The sequence below is a fragment of the Neoarius graeffei genome, chromosome 3, assembly GCF_027579695.1.
Source record: "Neoarius graeffei isolate fNeoGra1 chromosome 3, fNeoGra1.pri, whole genome shotgun sequence".
NCBI lineage: Eukaryota > Metazoa > Chordata > Actinopteri > Siluriformes > Ariidae > Neoarius > Neoarius graeffei.
This window is the reverse complement of record NC_083571.1, coordinates 88,700,744-88,721,425: the sequence shown is the minus strand read 5'-3', so window position 1 is coordinate 88,721,425 and position 20,682 is coordinate 88,700,744. Positions and strand designations below refer to the sequence as shown.

Below are 20,682 nucleotides of genomic sequence, written 5' to 3'. Positions count from 1 at the left end.
ACAATGAGGAATTTTTTTTTTTGGGGGGGGGGGGGCACAAACAAACAACAAGACAAACCAATAGACCAAACAAACAGCAGGCTGAAACAGAGAAACAAAATGATAAAACTCCTCACCACTTTCGTTTCTTCAGGACTCATAGGAAATTCTGTAATGACTTCAGTGCTGATAAGGTCATTAAGTGCTGTGGGCTGAAACAAAGAAAGCACATTAAAAACACAGGAGGCCTCATTAAACACGAATAACAACTTTAGACTGACTTACATCGCCTGTGGCGGACTCCTTTTCATTCGAGACCATTTCCCCACTCGTGCCTCCTTGAGGCCCAGAAAAGTCTTTAGGTGTGAATTTCCACAGCAGAGACAGTTCAGACAAAGCCAGTGGAACCTTCAGAGGATTTCTGAACACCACCTCCACGATAATGGGCTCTGCAGGAGGTGCAACATAATGGAGCATATTGGCAGTGTGACTTGTGCTATAGATTTACCCAGATTTAAAGGATAAATGCTTCTTGCTTGTTCAACATTATACACGTCAAACCATCTGTACTGTGAGAGCGAGAGCGAGCGCATAATATTAGCATTTTCCTAATTTAACCGCAACATTGTTCACTTCATACGGTACCAGTCAAAAGTTTGGACAGACCTAATTCAACATTTTTATTAATTAAAAAGACCTCAGGTCTTAAAGTAACGTTGGACTGTTTCTTTTTACCTAGTTGAACTGTTCTTGGCATAATATGGATTACTACAGTTGTGCAATAGGGCTATTTACTGTATTTTTATTATTTACTATTTGATCTCAAAACAGGCGGCACGGTGGTGTAGTGGTTAGCGCTGTTGCCTCACAGCAAGAAGGTCCGGGTTCGAGCCCCATGGCCGGCGAGGGCCTTTCTGTGCGGAGTTTGCATGTTCTCCCCGTGTCCGCGTGGGTTTCCTCCGGGTGCTCCGGTTTCCCCCACAGTCCAAAGACATGCAGGTTAGGTTAACTGGTGACTCTAAATTGACCGTTGGTGTGAATGTGAGTGTGAATGGTTGTCTGTGTCTATGTGTCAGCCCTGTGATGACCTGGCGACTTGCCCAGGGTGTACCCCGCCTCTCGCCCATAGTCAGCTGGGATAGGCTCCAGCTTGCCTGCGACCCTGTAGAACAGGATAAAGCGGCTAGAGATAATGAGATGATCTCAAAACGCATTAAGGTGGCAAGAAATTGCACTAATTAACTTTTGACGAGGCATACCTGTTAACTGAAAAGCATTCCAGGCGACTATCTCATGAAGCTGGTTAAGATAACGCCAATAACGTGCAAAGCGTCAAGGTAAACGCTGGCTCCTTTGAAGAATTTAGCATATGAAACACTGTTTAACACCCTTTTTTTTTTTTTACCACATAATTCCATACATGTTCCTGATATTTCATAGCTTTGATGTCTTCAGTATTGTTCTACAAACAATGAACATGTAGGTAGGAAATGCTTAAACAGAACACAGGTAAGATTTAACACACATTTCCCAAAGAGAGGCCACTTATCCACAGGTTTAAGAAATAAAAAGATACGCAAAATATAAATATTCCAGCCCATTAAATGAACTCCAATCCCAACAGTGCATTCATAAACCTAAGGAAGGCACTGTAAAACAAATAGCCTTTAGCAATACCAAGCCACTACCACAGTCACTGGACCTAAACCTGTTGGGAAAGTTTCTGTGCTCAGTATCTGACCCAAACATTCCAATATTTAACAGAGCTGGAAAATATAGCGAAACAAATATTAAAAAGTCTCCCTGGTGGCTGGAGTCACGAGAGGAGTCCTACCTTCTACCACAGCAAGGGGGTAGCGCAGGTTGTCAGTGTGGCTGCTGAGGCAGTATTGTGCCGGCTGGAAGCTGACGGGCACGCTGCCCCTGTTGACCACAGCCACCACCTGCTCTTCTAACTCCGCCCACAGCTGGGACTGTTCCCGTTCGTATTCCTGATCCAGCCACACATGGGTGGCTGCTTGCTTTTCGCCTGTAAGCATCACATGCACACATGCCTGCAATCAGTGATATCTAAAACTACCAACCCGCTCTTAAACTTCAACCAGTCACTTGATTTGAAAAAGTATGAGAACATGAAAAAGGCAAACACTCCCTAGTAAATAATATTGGAGTCTGGTAAGAGACACCATGACTGGTAGCAACAATTACAGCTTGCTCAGTAGCCACTCTGCCAAATGTTAGCAACTGTTTTCTTTATAATAGACAGACTTTTCCATAATCCACCTATATTCCAGGCACTTCTCAATAAAATGGGCATGAAATCTGAAATAACACTATACTGTTTGATGCTATACAAGAATTAATGCATTCATATACAGTTAGCATTGATTTTGCTTTCTACCCAGCTAAAACACCTATATACCCAGAGGTGGACAGTAGCGAAGTACATTTACTTGAGTACTGTACTTAAGTACAACCCTGATTCCAAAAAAGTTGGGACAAAGTACAAATTGTAAATAAAAACAGAATGCAATGATGTGGAAGTTTCAAAATTCCATATTTTATTCAGAATGGAACATAGATGACATATCAAATGTTTAAACTGAGAAAATGTATCATTTAAAGAGAAAAATTAGGTGATTTTAAATTTCACGACAACATCTCAAAAAAGTTGGGACAAGGCCATGTTTCCCACTGTGAGACATCCCCTTTTCTCTTTACAACAGTCTGTAAACGTCTGGGGACTGAGGAGACAAGTTGCTCAAGTTTAGGGATAGGAATGTTAACCCATTCTTGTCTAATGTAGGATTCTAGTTGCTCAACTGTCTTAGGTCTTTTTTGTCGTATCTTCCGTTTTATGATGCGCCAAATGTTTTCTATGGGTGAAAGGTCTGGACTGCAGGCTGGCCAGTTCAGTACCCGGACCCTTCTTCTACGCAGCCATGATGCTGTAATTGATGCAGTATGTGGTTTGGCATTGTCATGTTGGAAAATGCAAGGTCTTCCCTGAAAGAGACGTCGTCTGGATGGGAGCATATGTTGCTCTAGAACCTGGATATACCTTTCAGCATTGATGGTGTCTTTCCAGATGTGTAAGCTGCCCATGCCACACGCACTAATGCAACCCCATACCATCAGAGATGCAGGCTTCTGAACGGAGCGCTGATAACTTGGGTCGTCCTTCTCCTCTTTAGTCCGAATGACACGGCGTCCCTGATTTCCATAAAGAACTTCAAATTTTGATTCGTCTGACCACAGAACAGTTTTCCACTTTGCCACAGTCCATTTTAAATGAGCCTTGGCCCAGAGAAGACGTCTGCGCTTCTGGATCATGTTTAGATACGGCTTCTTCCTTGAACTATAGAGTTTTAGCTGGCAACGGCGGATGGCACGGTGAATTGTGTTCACAGATGATGTTCTCTGGAAATATTCCTGAGCCCATTTTGTGATTTCCAATACAGAAGCATGCCTGTATGTGATGCAGTGCCGTCTAAGGGTCCGAAGATCACGGGCACCCAGTATGGTTTTCCGGCCTTGACCCTTACGCACAGAGATTCTTCCAGATTCTCTGAATCTTTTGATGATATTATGCACTGTAGATGATGATATGTTCAAACTCTTTGCAATTTTACACTGTCGAACTCCTTTCTGATATTGCTCCACTATTTGTCGGCGCAGAATTAGGGGGATTGGTGATCCTCTTCCCATCTTTACTTCTGAGAGCCGCTGCCACTCCAAGATGCTCTTTTTATACCCAGTCATGTTAATGACCTATTGCCAATTGACCTAATGAGTTGCAATGTGGTCCTCCAGCTGTTCCTTTTTTGTACCTTTAACTTTTCCAGCCTCTTATTGCCCCTGTCCCAACTTTGAGATGGGTAGCTGTCATGAAATTTCAAATGAGCCAATATTTGGCACGAAATTTCAAAATGTCTCACTTTCGACATTTGATATGTTGTCTATGCTCTATTGTGAATACAATACCAGTTTGAGATTTGTAAATTATTGCATTCCATTTTTATCTACAATTTGTACTTTGTCCCAACATTTTTGGAATCGGGGTTGTACACAGAATTATTATTTTTTTGGAAACTTATGACTTTAACTTCACTACATTTGAAAGGCAAATATCACCCTCTTCACTCCACTACATTTCTGTCAAAGTCCTCGTTACTATGAAGCGGCTTTGAAAGTGGAAGGTTCCCCCCCCTTTTCAAAAACGTGATTGTTTTTTTTCCCCACAGGTGACACTGAGACAGTCTATCAGTAATCACTAGGGTCACATCAAGTCCATAGACTGTATAAAATTAAATTCAAGGATTTAATCAGCAGCATTATTTGAACACGATCAGTTGATGGCAGAATGGAAGGAGGCGGCTCTTCTGGGGAATGCACGCACTCATGGCCATACCTAGAACCCATGTTTCAGTTTTCTGAAAGGAATAAAGATTCCTTTCGTTTCAAGTGTTTGCTTTTTTTGCCAAAAATGAACCACATCACAGCCTACAAAAATTTGCCATCCAACCCGCGGAAGCATATTGAGGTATATAAACGTTCTATTCCAAGAGCACGCTTGCAATGAAGTTGTCTGTGCTTTTAGAGCTAGCGATAACGTTGCAATACTTATTCAGTCTGTTTAGTCACATGACTTTCTATGGATTTGCCTGCCAAGTTGCCATCACCTTGTCCACAGCTAACGTTAACACATAGCGAGTTAACTTGGACACCGTTAGTTAGCATGTAAAAACGGAGTTATGCTAACATGAATAGTCCTTTCAGAAATATGTTTTAGCATAATCTTGCCAAATAAACAATGTAGAAATCTCTCTTTTCTAGTAACATTAGCTACCCGATATGATTTCGAGTTTGAAAAGAGTTTGCTAGCATGTCAGGTGGAGTTTCATTGACTAGCTAGCTTAACGTTAAACCACCATAATGGCACAGCATGTGTTCATTTTGTGAATTCACATTTCTGTCTTTGGTAAAGGCATTAGGTTGTGGCAATAATACAACGATGCATTAACAGAAAATGTACTTTTAATACTTAAGTATTTTTAAAAGAAAGTACTCAAGTTAAAGTAGACTGGACAACTTTCACTTGCATCAGAGTAACATTTGACTAGTGGGATCTGTACTTTGACTTAAGTAATGAAGTTGTGTACTTTGTCCACCTCTGGATATACCTGAAGGGTAGGAGGGGGAAAAAAAAAAAAAAAAAAAAAAAAAAGATACCATTTGTCCAGTCGTCAATATCTTGACCTTTGAAACTGATTTTCCTCCACTACATTTTACACTCTCAGGTACTTTGACCAAACTAGGCTGTTGCTTATGAATGATCTGTAAGAGCAGAAGTTTTGCAAACTACCCTGGAGCAAAATGATAGCTTTGACTGAAGGTGAGAATTTTGCAAGCACTTTGCTTGAAATCAACCTCTCAAGGGTTAATATTAATGTGTGCGTGCGCAAATAAGAGCTAGAATAGATAATTTGTGCAAGTCTTACCCTCTGCAAGTCTGCGCTCATGGCCAAAGAACACACGTGTCTGGGTGCAGAGTAAGCAGGGCAGAGGCAACTGAGGCAGAGAGCTTGCATTGGACGGCTGACTCACACTCTGAAAAGTATAGGACAATACAGACAGAAATGCAAAAATCAAGGTCACGTCAAGAGCATTTCCAAAATCACTCCCATTCAAAAAAAAAAAAAAAAAAAAAGAAAAAAAAAAGTGCCGTTTTATAGAAAGGACCCCTTATAAATCTACAAGCTGAATCTCCTTACATTTCAATTTTTGCTTCAGCAACTTCAAATCCTGGATCCTTTTGACTTACGGCACCTATACATCCAGAGCTATTACTCCACACCCTATAAAGTGCCTGCCATGTCAGAATGGGAAACATTCTACAATTGTTCAATGAGATCATACCTAATCAAGCGAAAAAAATAAATAAATAAAAAAATAACACCAACAATCAGGCCACAACTTGGTTTTTGCTTTAGCCTGCGTGTTCAAAATCAGTACTATCCCAATACAGTTATCCATCTATTATCTGTCGCTGCTTATCCTGTTCTACAGGGTCGCAGGCAAGCTGGAGCCTATCCCAGCTGACTATGGGGGAGAGGCGGGGTACACCCTGGACAAGTCGCCAGGTTATCGCAGGGCTGACACACAGACAAAACCATTCACACTCACACCTACGGTCAATTTAGAGCCACCAATTAGCCTAACGTGCATGTCTTTGGACCGTGGGGGAAACCTGACCACCCGCAGGAAACCCATGCAGACACGGGGAGAACGTGCAAACTCCACACAGAAAGGCCCTCGCTGGCCACTGGGCTCGAACCCAGGACCTTCTTGCTGTGAGGCGACAGTGCTAACCACTACGCCGCCCTCCCAATACAGTTACTCAACATAAAAAGCCATAGATCTTCAAGTCTGTTCTTCACCTCATAATTACAGATGTGCTTCAGATCATAAATACATCCCTAGAGACTGGCATTGTTCCTGTGTCCCTGAAAAAAGCTGTTGTAAAGCTCCTACTTAAAAAGAATAATCTGGATGCTTCAGTATTGAACAACTACAGGCCAATATCAAATCTACCATTCATCGGGAAAATCCTTGAAAAATTTGTCTTCAATCAATTAACTGCCTTCTTGATATCAAACAGCTGTTTTGATAACTTTCAGTCAGGATTTCGTGCCAATCATAGCACTGAAACAGCGCTGATTAAAGTTATAAATGACATACGTCTTAATACTGATGCAGGCAAAACATCGGTCCTGGTGTTACTGGACCTCAGTGCAGCTTTTGATACTGTTGATCACAACATACTGCTATATCGACTTGAACACTGGGTTGGATTGACTGGTAAAGTTATCGATTGGTTAAAATCATTCTTAAAAGATAGAAGCTTCTTTGTTACCATGGGAAATTGTACCTCAATATCAATGTCCTTGATCTGTGGTGTCCCCCAGGGGTCGATTCTTGGACCATTACTATTCAACCTTTATATGCTCCCACTTGGACAAATTATCAAGAACAACTCAATTTTGTATCACTGCTATGCAGATGACACCCAAATTTATTTTGCTCTATCACCTAATGATTATGCCCCCCTTGAATGTCTCTGCCAGTGTATCGACCAAATCAACAACTGGATGTCACAAAATTTTCTTCAGCTGAACACAGATAAAACAGAAGTAATTCTATTTGGAAAAAAAGATGAAAGACTCAGGATCACCACTATTCTTGACACAAAGGGGATTAAAACAAAAAGAAATGGTTAAAAATCTTGGTGTTTTCATTGACAGTGAGCTAAACTTCGACAGTCACATGAAAGCAAATCACTAAAACGGCATTTTATCACCTAAAAAACATTTCCAAACTAAGAGGACTTGTGTCAAAAAATGATCTGGAAAAACTTAACCATGCCTTCATCTCTAGTAGGGTTGATTACTGCAATGGCCTTTTCACAGGGCTGCCAAAAAAGACCATCAAACGACTTCATCTGGTTCAAAATGCAGCAGCTAGGGTTCTCACACGAACAAAAAGAACAGAGCACATTACTCCAATTCTAAGGTCCCTTCACTGGCTTCCAGTAAGCTACAGAATTGACTTTAAAGCATTGCTGCTGGTGTGCAAATCTCTAAATGGTACAGGGCCCAATTACCTCTCTGATATGTTGCAATGGCCTAACCCAATCAGATCTACCAGATCGCAGGAGCAAAATTTACTGGTAAAACCTGTTGTTAAAACAAAGTGTGGTGAAGCAGCTTTTAGTTACTATGCAGTACAGCTATGGAACCAACTCCCAGAGGACATTAAAAATGCTCCTGCTGTTGGCAGCTTCAAATCTAGACTAAAGACCAAGCTGTTCTCAGATGCTTTCAGCTAACTGATTAATACTGTCATCTTTACATGTTTTAAACTTTAACTTTTACAGTCTGCATGTTTTAAACTTTACTTAACTTTTATTCTATTTTATTCTGCTGTTTTTTTTACTGAACTTTTACTTCATTTTATTATTTTATTTCTACTATTGTTTCATTCTTATTATTTTTTCCCCATTTATTTTATGCAATTTTATTTTCTATTGTTTACTGTTTTGCTTTTACTTCTGTAAAGCACATTGAACTGCCACTGTGTATGAAATCTCATCTCATCTCATTATCTCTAGCCGCTTTATCCTGTTCTACAGGGTCGCAGGCAAGCTGGAGCCTATCCCAGCTGACTACGGGCGAAAGGCGGGGTACACCCTGGACAAGTCGCCAGGTCATCACAGGGCTGACACAGACAACCATTCACACTCACATTCACACCTACGGTCAATTTAGAGTCACCAGTTAACCTAACCTGCATGTCTTTGGACTGTGGGGGAAACCGGAGCACCCGGAGGAAACCCACGCGGACACGGGGAGAACATGCAAACTCCGCACAGAAAGGCCCTCGCCGGCCACGGGGCTCGAACCCGGACCTTCTTGCTGTGAGGCGACAGCGCTAACCACTACACCACCGTGCCGCCCTGTGTATGAAATGTGCTATATAAATAAACTTGCCTTGCCTAGATCAGTAGACAAGCTGTCTAAAGCCATTTCAGTGCCACAAATCAATCAGAAGCCGGGTGTTCCAGACAGCATTGGTAAACTTGCACTTCTGCTGGTGAGCAAGTAAAAAGCTGAAGCCACCATTACATTTTTTCCTCAAAAGCAGCAAAAAAAACCCTTACCTCTGACCAAAGTGGTTTTATTAATGGATTCGCTTTTACCCTTCACACCTCCCAGTGCAGAAGATTCTGCTCTCACATGACCCCATTTAAAAAAAAAAAAAAAAAGAAAAAAAATCTCATTCCTTTCTGAATTATGCTCTCAGAGGGTTTGACTCCACCACCGGTTTTATAATCTGCGTCCAACTGCTATAAAGATCCACCTACATCAGCCAAAACAAAAAATGTGTGTGTTTCATTTCTTATAAGTACTTCACAGTCTATTGTGGTACAAGACATGGCTGTGTTTTCCATTAAGAGTTCATGAATCTCGAGGATTTGTAGAACAGATGTAGTTCCTTACTTCCAACCACATGTTTAATTTGGCACCCACGGAGCCAAGTTTAAAACACTGACCTTCACTTACATCATCCATCACTTCTGCTAGCTGAATGAACTCAAGGAACATTCAACACGGGTTAAACTAAAATTCTCCAAATATCCAGTCCAGCATGGCAGGCTCTTTCTTCCCCCCTATATAGCCCAGGTTTTCTCCAATATATTTAACCAGCCACAATACATGATGCACTTTTCTAACCAGGCACAACACTGCCATTAGCTATACACACACACTGTATGTAACAGACATTAGCCTCTTACCTTGTACACATAAAGGTATTCCCTGAGGAAGGCGCTCTGCTGCGTGGCAGACTGCTTACTGTCGCCAAGGAGAATATGCCGGAAGGCTGCTATGGCGTTCTCGGCCTGGCGCAGAGTGAAGGACTGTCGACCGATAGTGAAGTTGATGTGATCCTCAGCAAGAGTCCAGCCCTTCCCTTTATACACCTGCATGGCCTGGCAGTAACACCGCAATGCGTGTCTCTTCTGCATACCAAGACAAGAATAATGCACGCTGTATGAGGTGGAAACTCAAGACTTTCTGAAACTTGGGAATCATCTTTGTGCATGCACATACACCTTTTCCTACACCAAATAATGGAATATGCAAAGAAAACCAAGTCGGTACAGACTGATAGAAAAATCAGTTCTCGCACGCTTTTGCACTGACGCAGGGGTCAAAAAGAATAGAATCATTATGCATGCTTGTATTGTCAATGTTGCCAAAAGGACACTTCTCTCAAGCTCCTGAAACTACTGGGTCTTGGTTCCAGTCAGGTAGCATTTTCGATTGCTGTAGAATTTATCCATCTACACTTGAAAAGGCACCTTCTCCAGAACTAGAACAGCGGAAATACCACCACCACCACCCTAAAACCACCTTAAAAACGGACAGCAGGTATCGGTTTGGCCCAGACAGACATTCAGATATGAACAGCAGTGGTACTCAGAAAGGCTCGGTCTCACCTGTCCGGCTTTGCTGAAACGGTGGCCTGACAGGATCATGTGGAAGGCAAACTTTCTCACCATGGGGCTGCGCATATTAATGAAGCAGTGAGCCGCCTGCTCCAGTAAGAGCGCACTCCGCAGGTCAGAGTCCTGTCATGGACAAAACAGATTACAAATACAAAATACTGAATCCTCACAACTGAAATGCACACCATTCTGATTCAAACGACAATAAGGATTATAAAGAATATCAGAGAGGAATGAATTAAAAGTAGACGGCCTTTCGAGTTCATAAAAATCGGTGAAATTTCGTCATTGTGATGTTTATTTCTGTAATATCTTAAAAACAAAAAACCCCAGGCCATTCTGTGGCTGGGAAGTTATTTAATTTGAGGGGGGTCCCTAGCAAATAACATGCATGAAATCGCTCGCTTCGCACAGTCGAGCAGACAGACCAAGTCCGTGTGCATACTCGCACGCTTCCCTTCATCTTCAACTTTTGGGTTTGACGGCAGCTGGCATCCAGTGCTGCATTACTGCCATCTACAGGTTTACCTTGACCGTGCACTGACCGTTACATCATTGTCACTAAACGAACAGCTGATCACACCAAGGTGTTCGCTGACCGCCGATATTTATTAGTTTGGTCCTGCGTTTCCTTCGCAACATAACGTCTTTTCTTCTTGCTTTCCGTTAGTTGGTCTTTCCAGTTTCATTTGCACCCTCCATTGTTCTCTCCCGTTTCAAATTTGTATCCCACAATGCCTTGCGTGAACAGGGAACATGATGCATGGCAGTTTCTTGTATTGTGTCATGGTGAAGCAAGGAAAAAAAAAAAAAGTGGAGAATTTAGGGCCATGTGGCCCTAAATTCATTAATTGTTCTATAAAAAAAATAAATAAAATAAAATTGGAAGTCCGCGATTCGAATTCAGTAGCTTTTGGTCCACTAAACAAAAATAATTGGGTGTCGGGGAAAATTCTTTTTATGACCTACACTTGAAAAATCTGAAAGGCAGTCTACCTTTAACACCATCAAAACTAATTTCATAAATATTTCAAATTATACTCAAATGCACAGTTACACCTTGCCAAACTATTTTTTTTAATTATTATTAAATAAATCCACTCACCTCACTGGTCATCTTGATGAGGAGAGCTGCAGCTTCGGAGTATTTGCCCTGACTCTTCAGTATCTCCGCACTCAACAGAGCACAGCGCTCAGCCAGAACCATGTTCCTACAAGACACGCACAAAAAGTAAATCTAGAGACAGATTATAAAGTCCAAGTTACTTTAAAAAAAAAAAAAATTCAAAACTTTTCATTTACACTATTTAATATACTCTTATTATGGTCATGAGCTTTGGGTAATGACAGAAAGAACAAGATCGCGGATACAAGCGGCTGAAATGAGTTTCCTTCGCAGGGTGGCTGGGCGCTCCCTTAGAGATAGGGTGAGAAGCACAGTCACTCGGGAGGAGCTCGGAGTAGAGCCGCTGCTCCTCCACATCGAGAGGAACCAGCTGAGGTGGCTCGGGCATCTTTTTCGGATGCCTCCTGGACGCCTCCCTGGGGAGGTGTTCCAGGCATGTCCCCCCGGGAGGAGGCCCCGGGGAAGACCCAGGACACGCTGGAGGGACTATGTCTCTCGGCTGGCCTGGGAACGCCTCGGTGTTCTTCCCGAGGAGCTGGCCGAGGTGTCTGGGGAAAGGTAAGTTTGGGCTTCCATGCTTAGACTGCTGCCTCCGCGACCCGGTCCCGGATAAGCGGAAGAAGACGAGACGAGACGAATATACTCTTATTCAGACGGCATCTTATTTTTGTTTACAAAAATGTGTTTGCCTCTTTTCTCATTCAAATTGAAACCTAATTCATGTGATTTGTTTTCCCTCACTATTCTCAAAACACCACCCTCGGCTGCTAAAATCAAAATTAAATTTTCCATGCACGAAATGTCAAAACGCAGTGTCAAATGTCCCAGATGACAAGGACGCCATCATTTCCTTCCTGTCATGAACATCATGTTACACCAAATCTGACTAATATTACAACTAAATAATCACGATAAGTTTACATTTAAACTGTTGATCATTCACTTATTACTTAGGCAACATAATCTGTAGTAAAAGTTACATGTCAAATAGCAGGCTACATTTGACGCTAGCCTGCTATTGCTACTAAAACCGTTCATGTGCACGCTTTGAGTACACACACTAACGGTGCTACCCAAGGTTCAAGTATAAATTTAGTTCGGGTGCCAGGCAGGCCCAAAATCCTGCCACTTAACTAAAAGTAACCACCGCCAGCAATAATAAAACAATAAGGCCCAGGTCACACCGCCCGAACTTTGCTGGAGCGTTCCTGGAGCGGTGAAAAAAAATTCATCACCGCTCGTAACCGTTCACCACCGTTTAACAAAAGTTGGTCCCCATTAAAGCAACGCCGTATATGCTCGGCCACCGCTGATGTTTCTCGAGGGGCCCTCCTACCGCTCCGAAAGTTTTGAGCTGCACAAAATATTGCGAGTGGTGAGGAGGGGGCAATTTTCCGCCCCGGCAAAGTTCACCCCCGCTCCACCAACGCCCAGTCAAAGTTTGGCACCGCTAGACGCAAGTTCATGGACGCTTGGGTCCGCTAGGCCAACGCAGAAATCTTGAACGCTGGACCACCGCTGCTTCGCCAGCGTTGCCCGGGCGGCGATTAAACGTTGCACAAACTTCGGTGGAGCGGTTGTAAGCGTTTTACGAGCGGACACGGGGTTGCTGGAACGGTGTCGGGCGTTGAAGCAGCTATCCATGGCAGCAATGAACTTTGGTTTGGCGTTGGTATAGAGGTGTCGGAGCGGGACCAGAATTTGGCTATAAATACGGGGAGAAATGGACCAGGAGCTCATTTGGAATCAAGCTGCCGTTGAGTTCAGACCTCATCTATATCGAATTTGCTCAAAGTTACAGTAAAACTATCACCATGGATGCTGAGAGACTTGCTATGATTGGTGCTAAACCAACTTTATACCCCCGCCGAGCCAAAGCCCGCATGCGCAGAACGCCGCTATACCAACGCTCGCGTCACCGCTAAACCAATGCTAAAGCAACGCCGGCTTCAGCGGTGCACTGCTAAGCCAACGCCCGTGTTTTCGATTTTTTCCCCCATTTTGTGCGTGGTGACGAGCGTTGTCGAAATTTGGCCCCCCCCCCCCTACCGTTCAAGGAACACTCCAGCAAAGTTCAGGCGGTGTGACCGGGGCCTAACGAAAAGTAGGTTTTAAACGTGTATATTCTGTTTACTTATTCACAAAAAAATAATAATAATAATGGCATCAATACAACTCCATAACAACCTTATGCTCCCAATACGGCGAAAGGGGCATGAAAAATAAACAAAAATGTCGTGTAAACCCAGTGTTCATGTGTGGGTGTGTATGTGTGTGCTTGTATGTTTGTGAATGTTAGCGTGTGTAGAGGGAGAGCGCGTTTGTAGTTCCAGTCAGTTGTAGCGCTTGGTAAACGAGCAGCAAGGGGCGTGTGGATTACGGTTTAACTCACAGTTCTGGAGCTGGCTGCGTAAACTAGACTGTCCTGGATCCGAAGCTTCAACAGACCTTAGCCATCCGCTTCCCGCATCAGGCTTGAAGTCGCTATTAGCCCCTCTCACCTGTGGCTTGCGATGTTCCTCCGTCACGGAAATCTTGCTTGGGTCGGCTTGCAATCTCCGCCGCAATTTCCGTCATCGGCAACAATGTACAAGTCTTCCACTCGGTTTAGCTCCTACTCCAGAATCGCACCTTCACGCTTTGCTCGCACAGGAACCAAACGGAGCTCTGTACTGCTCTGCTGCGCTACACTCCCTCCTAGCTACGGATGCAGCATAATGACATTTTAAAGCAAGCGCTTCGTCAACCATGCGTGGCCACTCCCCCAATCAGCGTTCGCAGGTGTTGCGTGTTGTGTGATGAAGCAATGTTAATGAGGTGAATGCTGTGTCGTTGTTAGTGTGCTTTTGAAGGTCAGAGTCACAGGGGAAAACGTTATGTCTCAGGGGCAGAATGTATTTCGCCACAACACATGAACAAAAATGGTAACAGTGTATTAAATTTAAAAAAATATCCACGTCATACTTGCAGACATCTCGATATGTCTGGATGGCAGTCTCCATGTAGTGGGCAGGGTATGGCCTGGGAGCTCCACTCTGGAGAAACGCCGATACAGCAGCCATCTCCTACAAAACACAAAAAGGTTTAGAACACGCGAGTGCATCAAAGCTAGCCACGTGTCTACTGTGCATGTACGTGCGTGCGTCTGTCTAACCAATGCTCCAGCAGCATACAGCATGGCCTGGTCAGAGAGGAAGTCCTTCTTGGCGGTGTGGTAGCAGCTGTAAGCCAGCTCATAGTGCTGAACCAGAAAGCACAGGTCAGCCATCTTCCTAATTTGCAGCTCAGGGGCTTCTGGGGGGTATCTGAGGTCACAAAAGATTAAATTAGCATTTCTTAACCCATTCACCATGGCAGACCGCTATTCCAGTCACACTGAAGTAGGGAAGGTGAAAGGGTTGAAAACAAACAAGTGTGTAATATCTGCACACTCACAGCAGTCCTGAAGTATTTTTTAGTTCTGCAATGCTCTTCTCTGGAACCTTGCCACCCCCAAACCACTTCTTTGTAGCAGAGAACAGAGATCTACTTAACCCTTTCCTTGACACCAACTACAAGGAGACACAGAAAGGGTTCATCAAGGAGCTGAAAAGATAAGAACTTAAGGAATTTCATTTGCTTCACAATGATGTCCAACGTCGGCAAAAGTCTAAGACTGAAGAAAACTCGGAGCTAAATGTGACGCTAAAACACCACGTACTCAATCAATGCTAATATTTTTCATGCATTCAAGAGAAAAAGTGCTTTTATACATACAACCCCGACTCCAAAAAAGTTGGGACAAAGTACAAATTGTAAATAAAAACAGAATGCAATAATTTACAAATCTCAAAAACTGATATTGTATTCACAATAGAACATAGACAACATATCAAATGTCGAAAGTGAGACAGTTTGAAATTTCATGCCAAATATTGGCTCATTTGAAATTTCATGACAGCAACACATCTCAAAAAAGTTGGGACAGGGGCAATAAGAGGCTGGAAAAGTTAAAGGTACAAAAAAAGGAACAGTTGGAGGAACAAATTGCAACTCATTAGGTCAATTGGCAATAGGTCATTAACATGACTGGGTATAAAAAGAGCATCTTGGAGTGGCAGTGGCTCTCAGAAGTAAAGATGGGAAGAGGATCACCAATCCCCCTAATTCTGCGCCGACAAATAGTGGAGCAATATCAGAAAGGAGTTCGACAGTGTAAAATTGCAAAGAGTTTGAACATATCATCTACAGTGCATAATATCATCAAAAGATTCAGAGAATCTGGAAGAATCTCTGTGCGTAAGGGTCAAGGCCGGAAAACCATACTGGGTGCCCGTGATCTTCGGGCCCTTAGACGGCACTGCATCACATACAGGCATGCTTCTGTATTGGAAATCACAAAATGGGCTCAGGAATATTTCTAGAGAACACAATTCACCGTGCCACCCGTCGTTGCCAGCTAAAACTCTATAGTTCAAGGAAGAAGCCGTATCTAAACATGATCCAGAAGCGCAGATGTCTTCTCTGGGCCAAGGCTCATTTAAAATGGACTGTGGCAAAGTGGAAAACTCTTCTGTGGTCAGATGAATCAAAATTTGAAGTTCTTTATAGAAATCATGGACGCCGTGTCATTCGGACTAAAGAGGAGAAGGACGACCCAAGTTGTTATCGGCGCCCAGTTCAGAAGCCTGCATCTCTGATGGGATGGGGTTGCATTAGTGCGTGTGGCATGGGCAGCTTACACATCTGGAAAGACACCAATCAATGCTGAAAGGTATATCCAGGTTCTAGAGCAACATATGCTCCCATCCAGACGACGTCTCTTTCAGGGAAGACCTTGCATTTTCCAACATGACAATGCCAAACCACATACTGCATCAATTACAGCATCATGGCTGCGTAGAAGAAGGGTCCGGGTACTGAACTGGCCAGCCTGCAGTCCAGATCTTTCACCCATAGAAAACATTTGGCGCATCATAAAACGGAAGATAAGACAAAAAAAGACCTAAGACAGTTGAGCAACTAGAATCCTACATTAGACAAGAATGGGTTAACATTCCTATCCCTAAACTTGAGCAACTTGTCTCCTCAGTCCCCAGACGTTTACAGACTGTTGTAAAGAGAAAAGGGGATGTCTCACAGTGGTAAACATGGCCTTGTCCCAACTTTGAGATGTGTTGTGTTGTCATGAAATTTAAAAATCACCTAATTTTTCTCTTTAAATGACAAATTTTCTCAGTTTAAACATTTGATATGTCATCTATGTTCTATTCTGAATAAAATATGAAATTTTGAAACTTCCACATCATTGCATTCCGTTTTTATTTACAATCTGTACTTTGTCCCAACTTTTTTGGAATCGGGGTTGTATACATACATACAGTACATACACATACATACATATGAGAGAGAGAGCGCGCGCGAGAGAACACACCTGGTCATTGAGCTGGCGGATGTTTTTCTCGATGTGGGGCAACAGTCCTCTGAAGGTGAACTCCTGGATGAACTGGCGGATGCGGTCGTGGTCATTGAGGGTTAAGCAGACACCGTGAGCCTGTGATGTGGGGGTCTGTTTCTGTGACCTTGATAAATCCACATCCACACTGTTCATAGCCTCACGGGGGTTGCAAGGATAGCCTGGGTCAGCTGTCTGGTCCAGTTTCAGCAGATGGGTATTAGTGATTGCATCTGTAAAGGTGAGGAGAACATCAGAATATTAAAGAAACATTTTCACGATTAAAAACGTGTTCAACATTGGAGTTCCATGCAAAAGTCACCTGACGTGTCAAGTCCATCCACTTCAGAGTTAATGTTATTCTCCCCAACATTATTCACCACAGCTTCTTCATACTGCTCCTGTATCGTGTGCACAAAAGGATGGCTTAAGCTTACAAAAGTCTGAAGCTGGGTTCGAGGAAAATTTCAACCTAAATCACTGGTTACCAATAACAGGAATTTAGATACACGTTTACCCGTACTGAGACAACCGAACACCCAATTACTTAAAATATTTTTGAGGGAAGTCCAAGAGCAGTCGTTGATCTTAAGCTTAAAGGAGATACACAGAACCATGGCCTCGCTTTTTGTTTATAAATGCCTTGAGACCTCAAGAATGGCATAGGAATAGTTAAGTGTTAACAATAAATCTAAGAGTAATTTTTACGATTAAAGAGATTCATATAGGTAGCTGTCTGAATGAATGACCTTGACATCTGTGATGTCACCGCAGGAAGTCTATTGGTCTCCTCGCCATTGCGGCTATACTAAAACAGAGCTGACTGTAACTTCGAGCTATTTTATCGCCATGCCACATAGATGTGTTGCTGGCGGGTGCAGCAACACGACAGAAGGTGGATTTACGTTGCATTCATGGTCCAAGAAATGTTCAAACTGCAAAGATTTGGACGTGTTTTGCGAGAAGTTCACGGGCACATTGGGCGCCTACGAAGTGGTCTCTCCTCGGCACATTTTACTGAACACTTGTATGAGACCTCTGATCTGTTGAGGAGCGTTGGCTATAAGCCCGTATTGAAAGAGGGTGCAGTACCAATAATTAAAGGAAAACAAGAAAAGGAAAGCAAGTTCAGTTGCACCAGTTCTCCCGGAGCGTGAGTCGAGGGTTGTTGCTAAAACCCGGGACAGAATGGGATGCGACATATCGCTCAGGCAGTGACCTCCCCATGGTTGTTGCCAAAACCGGTGACATCCCTTTCCATCCCGGGTTTTAGTAATTGCCTGAGCTGAGCAGTAATGGCGGAGTACTCAGTATGGGGAAAATGGAGAATGAGTGGACCAGCAGTCTGATTTCTCCACTGGACATGCTTGCCTCAGCAGCAATATCTCACCCTTACATGGAAGAAGCGAATGAACAGAGAACGGAACGAACAACTGAAAGCCAGGATTGTTTCAAAACAATCAGCCACAAGGTCAGCCTTCAAGAAGCGAGAACAGACAGGTAAGCTCCAACTCATTTGGATACAAAACACTTCTTGTTGACCCTGCATTTAGATTAATACATGTAACTTGTATTGTATGTTTAAGTTACCGGTATAAGATTATTTAATTTGCTTCAGAATGTGATTGTCTCAGTTCATCTGATTATTTAATTAGCCTTTTATGTTTTATCAGTGAAAATGCATGCATGCACATGTATGTTGCCCAAGTTATAACACCCATCCTGTTTTAATGAGAGTCAACTCACAATCAATGAAGTCAAATCAGTCTTAGTTGAGCAAGTCGGTAACGGTATTTTTTACTTTCACTATAAATTTTTATTCATATTACTTTGGTCTACAGCTGTCAAAGGCCTCAGCATTAAAACCGGCTCCTGCTGTGAGATCATGCACTCGGGGCTGGCTGGCTCAGTGGGGCAGCTCGAATGCCAACTTTGCAGTCGATTTTAACTCTCAAAAATATATTTTTTTATTCCCATTTATGCAGCATACAAGAGTCAAGGATGGAGATACTATCCACTCAGAAATGCATTTAAAAATAAAGGCTCTGCGTATCTCCTTTAAGCACCAAGTCTCTCCGCACCACAAGTCACATAAGGCCTCCATGCTGGCTGACCAGCCCCTTCTGTCTTGTGCTGCAGTCCTGGCCGCATTCCAACTAGGCCATCCTTGATAGTTCCTCTCTTTCCATTGTTCTTCTCCATGTCATTTTGGGCCTGCTTCTAGCTCTTTTCCACTTGGAGCCCATCCAAGTGCCACAATACTGTTGTCATCCTGGTGTCTCAAAATGTGTCCTAGCCATGTCCACCTTCTCCTTATCGTACAGCTGATGTTTCTTAGAGCAGTTGTTGAGGCAGCCAATAAAAAGCCTCGGTCACAACCAGGCGTATGTGCTTCTACGGCCGGTCTACGTGCAAAAAACGCACGGAGGGCGCGCGTGTGACGTGCTGATTTTCGAGCAGTAGACTGGCCGCAGAGGTTCTTTGTCATGTCAAACAAACTCTACGGGCACTTACGTTTTTTTTCAGGTTGCAAGACAAACTTACGGCCAACGTGCGTCTTTCTCCATGAACTAACAAAAACGCAGCGATTTGGGAAACGCCAAAAATCGCACGTCCGGTTGTGACCTAGGCTTAAAGGGAAGTGCTAGTTACTCTTGTTCTTCTATGAACCCTTTATACCTTCTTGTACACACCAATGTTTCCAAACAATGCCACAAGTTCAGGTATGATGTACTGAACCACAGCCACATACAGAACCAGCTTTCTATTTCACCCCTCCTAACCACCAAAGGCAGTCTGAATCATCTGGATAACCAAGAAAAACGCAATTCACCTTAGGGGTCATGGGAATGGTGTTCACGCACCCAACTAAGAAGGTGAAATAAACCTCGTAGAAACTGGAGAATGTCTACAGTGATGCCAAGGTAGCAGCAGCACAGACTTCAGGGAAGAGGCACGCTTGTAAGAAGCATGCATTAAGAAGAGACAGTGATGAGATATATTGTAGGGACTGGGTACCCAGCCTGCCTATTGGTGAGGCCATCCACCACCCAGCAGGCCAGTCTCCAGTTGGGCAAGGAAGCCCCTCACATCTTTCCTCCATGACAGATGAGCAGGTGGTTTGAGGATGAGATATCTGCCATTTAGTCTAAACAGGCTCATAGAATGAAAGAACACTCTGCAGCTTTGCCTCAATGGAACACTGCAAGGTCAACTGATCACAAACCTGGGCAATATGACAAACCTAAAACTCCTGGTCAACCCCAGTGAACATTTGCAAGACAAACTAATGGAGCAGATTCCAGCTAAGGGCACACGCAGCCCATATGATACGAGCTCTTGCATTCAGGAGTGGTTCCTGGAATGCAGGCTTGCAGAGGTCAGTTTGCACAACACCCCAATGGGCCTAACCCACAGGCACAGGTCATCTAGCTGAGGGTGATGAATCTTTCCTTTGATTTGGGATAGCAGATCTGCTTGGGTATGAAACTACCAGGCTCATACAACCACAATGAATGTAGCAATGGGAACCAAGTGTGCTGGTGTACATGCTGTTCAATGTGTAACAGCAGAAAAGAAGAAAGCGAAAATGGCTGCGTAACAGCAGCAACTATTGTAAATATTGCATCATACAGCGTCATTACTTTACCAGAAGGTTAATGCTGACTGCTCTGTAGAAAGCTTTTATAAATGATTTAGTCAAAAGTATTGTTGGAGTAAGCTCCAGTTCTGTAGATTTCATCCATGCTGGTGGATCATATTGCGCATGGATACCACAAACCCTTCGGAGAAAGGATGAGTAACGAGAATTTCTTTCTACCATACTGCTACACTGTTGGCACATTGGATAATCGAGCATCTTTGGTGGACTTTTTCATATCCATCCCATCTTAAGCTTTTGTCGTCATCAAATTCTTAAAAAAATGTCCCATTTGTTATAAAAGTATATCTATGGAGTTCAGCAACAACCCTTAGACTTCCACTAAAAGTCAAATTCATGTAAACAAGTTCAGTTACTTTCTTCAGTACAGAGTAAGATGTAGACATGAACCAAATGCTACCACTGTCAGATAG

At 43.2% G+C, this 20,682-nt stretch overlaps 1 protein-coding gene across 3 annotated transcripts in view; it reads right to left on the bottom strand.

Annotated features, from left to right (window-relative positions):
- trappc8 (trafficking protein particle complex subunit 8) overlaps positions 1 to 20,682 on the bottom strand; it is a 93,327-nt gene that overhangs the window by 26,567 nt on the left and 46,078 nt on the right. For all 3 annotated transcript variants that reach the window (XM_060917614.1, XM_060917615.1, XM_060917616.1), the window contains 12 exons: positions 16,931 to 17,009; positions 16,588 to 16,841; positions 14,610 to 14,725; positions 14,329 to 14,479; positions 14,139 to 14,239; positions 11,154 to 11,259; positions 10,040 to 10,171; positions 9,335 to 9,559; positions 5,481 to 5,589; positions 1,814 to 2,008; positions 265 to 428; positions 117 to 191 (listed from right to left, as the gene is read on the bottom strand). In XM_060917614.1, coding sequence (XP_060773597.1) covers positions 117 to 191; positions 265 to 428; positions 1,814 to 2,008; positions 5,481 to 5,589; positions 9,335 to 9,559; positions 10,040 to 10,171; positions 11,154 to 11,259; positions 14,139 to 14,239; positions 14,329 to 14,479; positions 14,610 to 14,725; positions 16,588 to 16,841; positions 16,931 to 17,009 — 1,707 coding nt within the window. The remainder of the gene's footprint in view (positions 1 to 116; positions 192 to 264; positions 429 to 1,813; positions 2,009 to 5,480; positions 5,590 to 9,334; positions 9,560 to 10,039; positions 10,172 to 11,153; positions 11,260 to 14,138; positions 14,240 to 14,328; positions 14,480 to 14,609; positions 14,726 to 16,587; positions 16,842 to 16,930; positions 17,010 to 20,682) is intronic.